Source organism: Stomoxys calcitrans, chromosome 1 (genome assembly GCF_963082655.1).
Source record: "Stomoxys calcitrans chromosome 1, idStoCalc2.1, whole genome shotgun sequence".
NCBI lineage: Eukaryota > Metazoa > Arthropoda > Insecta > Diptera > Muscidae > Stomoxys > Stomoxys calcitrans.
Window position 1 is genome coordinate 136,873,050 of NC_081552.1, and position 12,781 is coordinate 136,885,830.

General features: G+C 39.7%; 1 protein-coding gene across 1 annotated transcript; it reads left to right on the forward strand.

The window, feature by feature from the left end:
• The first annotated feature begins 6,249 nt into the window (after window positions 1-6,249).
• Window positions 6,250-12,301, forward strand: LOC131996984 (uncharacterized). Its single transcript, XM_059367204.1, has 2 exons — window positions 6,250-9,536; window positions 11,836-12,301. Exons 1-2 carry the CDS (start codon window positions 6,250-6,252, stop codon window positions 12,299-12,301), a joined length of 3,753 nt encoding a protein of 1,250 aa, XP_059223187.1.
• Window positions 12,302-12,781: the final 480 nt, after the last annotated feature.

Here is a 12,781-nt window from a genome sequence, read left to right on the forward strand (position 1 = left end):
GATGGCTTAAAAGATGAAATATGAACCTATTTCTTAGAAACATCCGTTTCAACAACATCCGTTTGTTGTATCATTTCACCATAAATGACATTATCCTTTCTTTTTCTACGCCCATAGACACGCACCCAATTAGAATTAATTTGAATTTTCAATTAGAATTATATAAAGCGATGATATAGATGACGCAGCAACGACATGAGCATTTGTACTTTTTACTATACCAGCAACATCACGACTACTCACTGCCGCAGAATTAAGATTGGAGTTATGTTGGTTTTCTTCAGTTCGCTTGTTGTTTTCGAGTATTTACTTCAACCCATGCACTTCTGCTCTCAATGAAGACAATTAACTGCCTAGACCACTAATTTCATTTTTTTTTTTTTTTTGTCATTCATTCGTAGTTTATTCGAAAGAAATCGATTAAACGTTGGCTAAATGAGTTGGAATGAAGAAACGAATGAATGAAGCAAAAAAAAATTAAGCTGTTTGATTTATAATTGCTGACCAACAACTTAAATTTTTGTCATGCATGGGTATGAAAATGATAAAAACGCTCACTGGTAATTTACTTGTCGAGTAAAATGGTACATTTATTTGTTTGGAATTTTGGTGGGTTTTTTGGCTCGGATTTTGGGTTAGTGGTTAAAGGTTTAATAGGTTAGGTTAGAGTAGGTTGAAAAGAGGGTGCAGAATATGAGCGAACAATGTAATACCTTATACCTACGTTACAAGTGTGAATTGGGTCACTATTATGTGAACGCCATATTTAAATCCCAAGCGAATTTTGTAAGCTTCGATAGGTGCATAAAAGAATACGTATGAAATTTCGTCCCAATCTGTACAAAAGTTTGTTTACTACGAACTTTAAAAAGTAAATCGGGCGACGTATATATATGGCAGCTATATAAAAATCTGAATTGATTTTCACCAAAATGTAATCCGTTCATCTTTGACCTAAAAAACGATAATTAATAAATTTCGTGGTGATTGGATAACAAATGGGACCTGCATACTGATTAGCAAAAAACGGGTGGACGGATAAGCAGTATGGTAAGAAAACACGGACAGACAGACATTCCAATATCAAATTAGCAAGAGTTTTTGAGTCGATCCTTACACTGTATCATTTCTACGGTAGTGGTGCGGGAAGTGTACCCTTAGGAAGCAAAATGCGATCTGTACTTGGCACACAAATCATCATGGATTCAAAAAATGAACCTATGTCGATCGGTTTGCTATTTCACGAACTTATTTGCGAAAAATTAGAACAATAAGACCAAAAAAATTGCAAATTTAGAGCAGTTCTTAGATCAACCTTTTGGGGTAAAAAACACAAAAAATAGCTTTGAAAAAAACTTCAAATTGCTTTTCAATTAAAATAAAGGTTTACCCCAAATATAGTGCATGAATTCCCAAAAATTTTTTGCTTGTTTTTGGACAAAGCATTTCGGATGAAATTGTGTTTCTATATATTTCTCTAATGCTGGTCCTATATTCGATCGCGACAAAAATGGATTTTTCTACGGTGAAAAACGAATATAGTGCCAGCTTTTATTTGTTAAAAGTTGGTATATGGTTATTTATGTGTTTGTATACCTATACCAATAAAAGTTTAATACATATTTAGGGTTTCCATATGATTTTACGAAATTATTTGAAACTGTTGGGTTTTTTGGAAATGTTGAGCTTTTTCTCACTCCCAGCTATAAAGGCTATGCGAATTAATATTTTAAACTTAGTGGTCGCCATTTGAGTGAATGAGTCATTCATTCGTTTAGGTTTCATGAAATTAACTGGTCTTGACGGTAAATTTTGCGTACCTTGTCTCTCACCATTGTTTTTGTTGTATGGAAATTTGGGTGCTGCATTGTTTTTGTCGCTGTCTTTTTTTCTGTGTTTTTGACGAGTTCCGTACATTTTGCTGTTCTTATTTCTCACCGTTGTTGTTGTTCGGCATTTCAGTTTTTGTATTTTTTGTCCCCGTCTTTTTTCTATGCCTTTGATGAGTTCAGTAAAAATTGGAAGTCTTCTGTGTCTAACGGTGTCGTTATGACGTCACACGTATAACTGAAGCAATTCATTGAAATCACTAATTTGATCATCTTTCTCCACCAATTGGATTGTTTCTTCATGTTCGTCTGCTGGTATGCTTTTCAGCCGTTGAATAAGATTTCGTTTAGTTCGATCATAAGTCAGGCTTAATTTTTTACACACACATTGCAAAGATGTAATAGAAAGATCGTCGGTTTTCTCCATGTTTCACAAGAGAGAAAATTTGTTTTAAATTGTCTTGTTTTTATCAAGGATCCGGAGCGGGTACCTATTTTCTGCTCCGCTCCCGCTTTACTATTAATCGACTATTTTTCAGAGCTTCATAGGGCAAAAGATATACATACGTATTTTTTTGCTCTATGGTTTTAAACTTGCATTGGACTGCACTCATTGATATGTGAGAAGTTTCCTCCTGTTCCTTAGTGGAATGTTCATGAGCAAAAATTTGCAAAATAATCCGACCTCCCGATTTGACTTCCTAGGACTGTAGAGGGCACAATTCTTATTTGATTTGGCTCAAATTTTGCGTAATGATTTCTCCTTTAACATCCAATATACAAGTCAAGCATGGTCGGAATCCGTCTCCAACCTTATATTGCTCCCATATAAAAACGAATTATACGGTTCTACTTTTTAAGCACAAACTGGAAGCAATTCCTAACCAAATTGAAAAAAAAATGTTGTTGCTTGATCCTTTTAAGTTTCCATGCAAAGTTCTTTAAAACGTTTTCGATAACGATTTAATGAAAGTTAACTCTTAAATAATAATTTAATTATTCTATTATCTTTTCTTATCTCCACTATATCCAAGACATATTAACCCAGGTAGTGTACAGTAAACAGCTGAGTGCAACTTTTTCTCGCGAAGTGCACGATCTGTCAACGAGTTTTGGTTGTGTGTGTGCATTATAGTTAAAAAACATAAACACGCAAACAACAAGAAATGGCGTGAATTAGTAATATGCTCAAAATCAGCGTTGCATTAATCATTGATTTTGACAGATAGTGCACTCAATATTTTGTTGTTGGGCAACTCCTGTAAATGAATATACCCGTAAATGAATATGTTTGACTATATCCAAATATGTATCGATTTGGATCATGTTCGATTTAGATGCTAAGAAGCTTTATACATGTCCCAGTCTCAAAGTTCAGTGAAATCGGGTATCAAAAGCTTAAGACCCTAAATTGGCAGAATGGTCTAAATGGCAGCTACCATGTTCGGTTTGGATGTCGGAAGGCTTTGTACAACTCTCTGTTTCCAATATCAAAGAAATGCGCCTGTTATGGCTACAACACTCAATATCGGGACCATATTAGGCATGGATGCCAAAGACCTCTAGGTTCCAAGCTTAAGACCCTTAATCGGCGGATCTGCCTATATGGCAGCTGTGTCTAACTAAAGTCGTACTCGGTCCGTATATCGAAAGACCTTTTACACTGTTCAGCGAAATCGGGTAGTAAATACGTCTGTTATGGTCTATGACCCTACAACTGGAAATCGTTCTATGTGGCAGTTATACTTAAATATAGTCCAATTGAGACCATATTTGGTACGGATGTCAAGGGGTCTAGCAGAACTCACTGTTCCGAATTTCAATGAAACCGGGTAATAAATATGGCTTTTGTTGGCTTAATACCCAAAATCGCCATATCAGTCTATTTGGCGACTATATCCAAATATAGTACGATCTGAACCACAACTCACCGTTCCAAATTTTTGCGAAATTCGGTTATAATTGCCCATGTTATGGCCTTGAGACCCTATACAGGGAGACGGTCTTGTTTGCAGATATACACTAAATATAATCCGATCGGGAACATGTTTGGACAGAGAAACACACCGTTAGAAATTTCAACAAATTCGAATAAGAAATACACCTTTTCTAGGTCAAGACCCTAATTTTGAATCTACAGCGGCTATTTCCAAATATAGTCCCATTTATCCTCATTAAGAACATAGCCAATGTAAGGGTGAAAAACGAATCTGTGCCAAATTCTAGGCCAATATCAAAATTTTTGAAGGCTGTAGTATGATTACAATGGGCGGACAGACGGATAGACATACGGGCATCGTGAAATCGCTTTATAACTTTTGAATGATAAAGAATATAAAAACTTTGTATGTTCGGAAATTTATACGACTAGTCAGCAGGGGCTTTAGACGAACACTCCTGGTTCGAGTCTCAAGGACAAGGCCGAACCTATTCTTTTTCGCATGCCTATAGTTTGCCTAGACCATCGGTCTTCCCCGGCAAACCAACACGCTCTTTAAGAGGTTGAAATAATAGACACATCGCTCTCAGGTTTATTGAGAGGCTTGGTGCGAATGATCCTAAGACTCGCACTAATAGGGAGAGAGACTCCCTAAATTGGGCTCCGAAATTCGATGCACTGGCTTTAGTAACTTTTAAGCATCGCCATTTAACTACCAAGACCTCAAAAATAAATAAAAAAATTTTTAAACATAACTACGATAACTTTTTGTACTTACTGAATCTAACATTCATATTACATTAGGATAAAGTGTTTTTAATTACTCTTTTTAAGTCATTAGCGTAAAAATATGATTTTGGCTTAAGCTGAGTATGCACTTATAGCGAAATTTTCGGTTGCAGCCAAGACATTTATATCCCCACTGAAAAACAGTTGTGTAGAATAGAAGATGGCGACAAATCTCGGTTCATAATTTTCGCCGAATTTTTTATCATTTTTGGCTAATAAAGTACATATGTGCTAATCGTTAATCGTTAATCGTTTTTATTAGCAAATAACTTTTTTCATATTGCATGGAGCTATTAAAACATAAATTTTTATTTATAGTTGCAAGAAAAAATTTATCAATGATTGTTATGTCACCCTGTCACGCCAAGAAAATTTCATTTGAACTGCGTATCTGCAAGCGAAATTTTCAGTAACGGTACCGAAAATTTCGTTTAGGATATATCAATGAGTTTCTTATGGTAACGAAATTTTCCCCAGAGGCATACTGCGCTTTTTATGTTTTTTATATGGAGTTTGACAGTTCGAAGGCCGAATAGAGTACCAACCCTTACCAACTTTTTCAAATGCCGAATCTTTGAATATTGTAGCTGTGTTTTATTTTAGTACTATATAGTACAGTGCAATGAAATTTGTATGATAATGACATCTATGTAGGACAACGAAATCGTGAATAGACGTTCATCTTATTCTAATAAACGCTGAATGTATATTCAACATGAGAAAAAATGAGATGGTGACACTGAAGAAAACAGTGTATATTAGTATGTGTCAAACAATGCTTGCTCACGCCATTTACATTGTTATACAGAGTGGACAATCCTGTCCTTAACATTTGATTTTATATTTTGTTTTTTGTTTTGAATACTTGAATTTAATTGTACCATTGAATTATAATTGAATTAAATTGTTAAATTGTACTTCCCAACTCTGATTGTAATAGAATGCTAAAAGGCATGTCAGTTTGTACTAAAGGAATGATATGGAATTAGAACATTCCTGACTACATGCCCTTTTTAGAAACTTACCATCAAACACTTGGTCATCAGCGTTCGATCGGTAAGGTTTGAAGATTCTAACTCCTCTTTTCATCTCTTTCCCTAGCGTAACATCTACCTAACCCACTAACCCTATTTAAATAAACTTACATATTATAACGTTTTACTGAAACCAAACTTGTGTTTTGCTTTTTACTCCTTTGCGGTGTTGCTGTGGGTATTCTATTTCTTTGCTTGTTATTCCCCAACCCTGAGGAATAACAAGCTGCTACATACAGTCCACTCATCTACGACCTTCGCTTTACATCATATATTTGGAATCCCCCCCCCCCAAAGCTATTCATGGTCCTTCGAGCCGGATCACATTTTATCACAGATTTTTCAAATTTATGGAATTTTTGAAATTTTGAGCACTTTTTATGATAATTAGTTCGATTTTCCTGTTTTCTGTACGATTTTTTTCGCGGTTGTTTGCAAATGTTTTTTCTTCAAGAGAACAAAAAATGGTTTTGCACTTACCGGTGCTTCACACAACTAACATGGGAACTTTGGGATTTTGGTTTGGTTTTACCTTCTGTTGTGTGTGTGAGTTTTTCTTGCAGTTTCCAGTGAACGGCTGCGGAGGACCATGAATAGCTGACTCCATCCATATCATATTTGTCATTGTCGTACAGTTCTGTTCTTCCCTTTTTTCGAGATGAGTCTGACGACTAAAGGTGCTAAGACCGGCACAGGGGACACTGGATGTATGGATACCAATCCGACATCGGGGTCTACTGACCACAGTAATTCCACCGGAATTACAGGTGGTGCATCTATGGAGACTTCCCTCAACAACGATAAATTTTTGTTCGATTGTGATCACTTGATCTCATTTTGTACACAATTTGAACAAAGTGACATTTCTGACCAAACCGACTCGGTTTTGGAGGTGAAACTAGAGGACTTGGAGAGCCGTTGGCAAAGGCTACAGGCAACTTATGAAGGTGTTATGCTGTCTCCAAGGTCTTCGAACACCAGGGACTTCAGGGAAAATGCGAAGATAAATTTCAACGCCAGTTCTGAGGCGTATTACACAGCCAGATCTCAAATTCTGGATATTCTCAGAATAGCTAGCGGGAATACTAGACAGTCTACGAGACACAGTCTTATCCCCAGTTATATACCACAACAGCAATATATTCCTCAAAACACGTCTCTGGAAGTCTCAAACAGCTGCATTAAGGTACCGCCTTGTGACACTGAGATTTTCAAAGGAGGCTACGAGGAATGGCCGTCATTCCGTGATATGTTCACGGCAGTCTATGTTAACCACCCCAAGTTAACGAAAGCTCAGAAACTTTACCATTTGCGGAATAAAACCAGAGGTGCCGCTGGTGCAATCGTCAAAAGGTACACCTTATGTGACGAGAATTTCGACATAGCATGGAGTGCTCTGAAATCCCGCTACGAAAACAAGCGTGTGCTTGTTGACAATCAGCTGAAGATGCTTTTTAATATTCCTACAGCAACAGTAGAGAATAGTGATTCCATTCAGAGAATCCAATCGGCAGTAAATGATTGTCTGTGTACTCTCAAGACACTTGACGTTGACGTCGAAAGTTGGGATCCGATTTTGATATATCTGGTATCGACGAAATTACCAGATGAAACTCTTTCTCTTTGGGAACAATCTTTGAAATCCCACCGAGATTTACCGACATGGAACCAACTTGACGAGTTCCTCATAAACAGATTCGAGGTTGTAGAACGCATCACCAGCATTAAGTCTACGAAACAACAGAATAACATCCCGTCTCAAAATTCTGCCAAGACTCAGTCACCAAATAACTCATCTGCCAAAATTCAAACGTATCACTCCCAAGAGAAACTAAATTCGTCATGTCCTGTTTGTGTTTCCAAACATTCAATTAGGACTTGCCCAGATTTTCGCAAATTTACAGCACAACAGCGTATAGACTTTGTCTACAAGAATAAAATTTGCAATAATTGTTTGGCTTCAAACCATCTAAAAGCAAGTTGTAAAAGCAAAAATACATGCATTATTTGTCACAAAGCACATCACAGTCTTCTCCATCTTAGGAAAACCACTGATAACAACAATAATGTCTCTCAACCACAAACTTCCGAGACGAAGTCAAGTGACGCAGAACCAAATTATCAGTCACAAGACGATATTCCTTCTACATCAAGACAAAATCGTCCTTCCGGTGTTCAAGCAAATTTTGCCTCAAACAACGATATGATTCTTCTAAGGACAGCTTTAGTCCAAATTGAACATCAGGGAGAATTATTCACTGTTAGAGCCCTAATAGACCCGGGTTCTCAACGAACATTTATCTCAAAACGAATTCAGAATTTATTACAAATTCCCACTACTAAAGCCCAATTCGAAATTTTCGGTATTGGAGAACAAACTCAGATCTCTGACAAAGAATGTCAATTAGTGGTGGTATCCGAAAAACACGATGTACGTTTCACTATTTCAGCAATTGTGCTGCCAAAATTAACCAGACGTTTACCGTCTTACTCATTCAAAATACCACATCCTTCAGATTTAGAAGATCTCGATCTGGCGGATCCCCATTTTAATAAATCAGCCCAAATTGATTTAGTTCTTGGCAATGATTCCGAACGTTTCATCAATATTGAAGGAATCAAGAAGAATATTTGTGGTGACACTTCAGCATACAATACTATATTCGGTTGGGTGCTCAGTGGCCCAATGCGAGCTGAAACTGTATTCTCTTTCTCTGTGAACGTTCTCAAACCAGAAGAACCCGCAATAAGCGATCTTCTCAGGAAGTTTTGGGAACAGGAAGAAATACCCTCGTCTCCTCTCGTCTCAGATTCTGATGCGTTCTGTGAAGAATTCTACAGGAAAACTACAACTCGAATATCGGACGGTCGTTATATGGTGAGGTTACCGTTCAAAGACGAATTCTCATACTCTTTGTATTTAGGATCGTCTAGATTCTTGGCTCTTGCTCAGTATAATCGTATGGAGCAAAATCTTTCGAAAGAACCCGAATTAGAATCTCAATACAACGCTGTTTTAGGCGAATATCTGACTCTTAATCACATGGAAGAAACGTCTTCTCGTGAGATATCCATGGAGGGTAAATTTAACTCTTTTTATTTACCCCATCACGCCGTTGTACGCCCTGAGCACAAGTCGACGAAAGTCCGAGTTGTTTTCAACGCTTCTCGAAGGACAAAGTCTGGCTACTCATTGAATGATGTACTTCACGTAGGACCCACATTGCAGTCTGATTTGACTTCTGTGCTTCTCAATTGGAGGAAGTACCGATACGTTTTCTGTGGAGACATCCAGAAAATGTACAGACAAATTCTTGTTCATCCCCACGACAGACCATACCAGCGGATATTGTTTAAACCCGAAGCGAATGGTCCGGTTAAGGACTATCAACTTAGGACCGTCACTTTTGGCGTAAATTGCGCTCCGTTTCTCGCTATACGTACACTGTTACAACTGGCGTCAGATTCAGAACACGATTATCCTCATGTCGCAGGTATTCTCAGACGAGAAACCTATGTCGACGATATATTGTCCGGAGGCTTCTCTGTGGACGAAGCGGTCCAAGCCCAGAAGGACCTGCTTGTGGTTTTGAAACAAGCAGGATTTCCCCTTAGGAAGTTTATTGCCAACGATAATCAGCTACTGGCTCATCTCTCACCTGAGGATCTTTACGATTCTGAATTTTTACGCTTCCAGGAGTCAAGTTCAGCTAAGACGCTGGGAATCAAATGGAACGCTTTAACTGACACTTTTGGTTATTCCGTCAAACCCGTTGAGTCAAGTCATGAAATGACGAAACGCAAAATTCTCTCTGCAATTGCCCAGCTATTTGATCCCGCTGGTTGGATCACACCTATTATTATTAGGGCCAAGATTCTTATGCAACAACTGTGGTTAGAAGGACTTGAATGGGACGACTTTCTCGGCAGGGATTCTCAGCTTGCGTGGGATGCAATTGTCTCCGATCTATATCACGTGGAGAGCCTTTCTATACCCAGATGGATTAGATTTGTCCCTGACGACGTCATAGAAATCCATGGATTTTCAGACGCTTCACAAGCTGCATACTGCGCTTGCGTTTATATGCGATGTCAGAACGAGAAGTCTGTGGTTTTCTCTAATCTTCTGGTCGCCAAAAGCAAGGTTGCGCCTCTTAAGCCTGTTTGTCTCCCACGGCTGGAGCTGAATGGTGCATACCTCCTTGCCAAGTTGGTCGATTATGTTTTATCTACATGCGACTACGAGATCAGCAGCATAACTCTATGGACGGACTCTTCGATAGTACTCGGCTGGCTTTCAAAGCCGCCTTGGTCTTGGGAGACATATGTTGCTAATCGAACCTCAAAGATTCACGATCTTGTCCCTAATGGTGTTTGGCGTCACGTCCCGACGCATGATAATCCTGCCGATCTTGGCACGAGGGGATGTACACCTCAGTATTTGAATATGAACCCTCTATGGTTCAATGGCCCATGTTGGCTGACTCAACCAAGTTCGTCATGGCCAAGGAACAATCCCTTGGAGTCGCCGGAGTTGGGAAGGCGTTCGAAGGTACAGACATTTCACGAGACGAATGAAGAATCCGACATATTGCAGAGGTTTTCTTCTTATACTCGGTCTCTAAGGGTGGTCTCTTATATTTTTCGATTCTACGGCAACTGTCTTAGTAGATATCGCTCTACCGAGAAGAATACTTCTTTATATCTTTCGCATAAGGAAGTGAAATTTGCTAAGATTCGCCTAATTTCACTGTCTCAAAGGAAATTTTATCATGATGAATACGACCTGTTAGGCAAGTCCGAGGCAATAAGCGAGAGAAGTTCACTAAAGGTGTTGAATCCATTTCTGGATCGCGAAGGGGTCATGCGAGTTGATGGACGACTGGCTGATTCTTCTCTTCCATATAATGAGAGACATCCCGTGATCTTACCCGGAAATTCCCGATTATGCCACTTGTACCTACTCCATTTACATCATTTCCTGGCTCATGCCGATTGCACACTTATGTGCAGAATGGTCCAAACGGAGTTTTATATTTCTAGACTCAAGCCTAGGGTAAAGGGCGTCATACACAGATGCAGGACGTGCATCATTTTTAAGCATAGACCATGTGCTCAGATCATGGCTCCACTACCTCCTTCGAGATGCGCTCTGACTCCTCCTTTTCACATTACTGGAGTCGATTTTGCAGGGCCTTTCGAGCTTAAAAGCTCTACTTTACGCCGCTCCCCCATGGTAAAGGGATATGCTTCCGTTTTCGTCTGTTTCGCGACGAAAGCAATACACTTAGAGCCATGTTCCGAGCTCTCTTCTGCAGCATTTGAGGCTGCATTCACACGATTCGTCGGAAGGCGGGGGCTACCCCAGAGGGTAGTTTCCGATAATGGTAGAAATTTCGTCGGCGCCAGCCGAAAAATGCTAAGAGAATTCATGACTTTCGTGAAGACTTCAGCAGACGATATAGCCGAGAAGTACTCCAGTCATGGCTTCGAATGGCAGTTTATTCCTCCCTACGCACCGCATATGGGCGGATTGTGGGAATCCGCAGTGAAGAGCTTTAAGCACCATTTTAAGAGAATTACTGGGGCTCACCGATTCACTTTCGAGCAGTTTGCTACTCTTCTTGCCCGTATTGAGGGAATTCTCAACTCCAGACCCATATCAGCGATTTCTGCTGATCCGAGTGATTTGACGGCTTTGACACCCGGCCACTTTATTAAGGGGTCCCCTATCATGGCATTTCCTGAGCAGGATTCACAGAGGTTGTCCCTGGTCAACAGATGGACAAAACTCAAAGCCCTTCATCACCAATTCGCTATAAGGTGGAGGGAAGATTATCTTAAGGCACTCCATAAGAGATATAAGTGGAAGGGTTCGGATCGGAACTTGAAGATAGGCGATTTGGTCGTGGTCATGGATGACCTGCTACCTCCTAACGACTGGCGTTTAGGGAGAATAATCCGGACTCATCCAGGATCCGACGACAATACTCGAGTCGCGGATATACGGATATCGTCTGGTACAATAACTCGTCCCATAGTCAAACTTTGTTATTTACCTCTCTTGGACCAAGATCCATTAGACTCATCACTATCATAAACTTCCTCCCATTCATACTCGCCTTAAATAACACTAACATCACCGCTTAAATCCACATCTAACCCTCATCTAACCCCACATTTCACCTCATTTCATTGGCTTCTTCTAATCCGTAAAAACCTTACTTACCTTCTTCATTTCCAGAAAAAAAATGGGCTCAAAGCAAATGAATCTCAACAAGATTTATGAGTGCGCCATCTGTTTGGAGAGGCACTCGCTCCGCTACTGCCGAATCTTCTGCGGCATGACGGTGGCAGATAGGAGGGTGACCGTCCGTAACCACAAATATTGTATGAACTGCCTGGCCCGGAGTCACGAGGTGGAGGACTGCCACTCAGCCGCCACCTGTCGAAAATGCGGCTACCAGCACCATACGATGCTGCACCCACAAATTCCGGTGCCTCCTACCGCCCTCACACCAGCATATGTAAGCCCCAAAGTTGCCAACCGCTACACGAAGAAAGCGACGACTGAAGCCACCCCCAGACGCAAGAAGTTGAGGACAAGAAGCCAACGACCAGAAATCAAGCCGTCTGAGCTGCTGCAGAAACAGCTGCTCGCTGAGGCGCTGAAATGTGTGGCAACAGTTATCTGCGAAGATGTTGCGTAGATGCAAGGCCGGCGGCATGGACAATCCTGTCCTTAACATTTGATTTTATATTTTGTTTTTTGTTTTGAATACTTGAATTTAATTGTACCATTGAATTATAATTGAATTAAATTGTTAAATTGTACTTCCCAACTCTGATTGTAATAGAATGCTAAAAGGCATGTCAGTTTGTACTAAAGGAATGATATGGAATTAGAACATTCCTGACTACATGCCCTTTTTAGAAACTTACCATCAAACACTTGGTCATCAGCGTTCGATCGGTAAGGTTTGAAGATTCTAACTCCTCTTTTCATCTCTTTCCCTAGCGTAACATCTACCTAACCCACTAACCCTATTTAAATAAACTTACATATTATAACGTTTTACTGAAACCAAACTTGTGTTTTGCTTTTTACTCCTTTGCGGTGTTGCTGTGGGTATTCTATTTCTTTGCTTGTTATTCCCCAACCCTGAGGAATAACAAGCTGCTACATACAG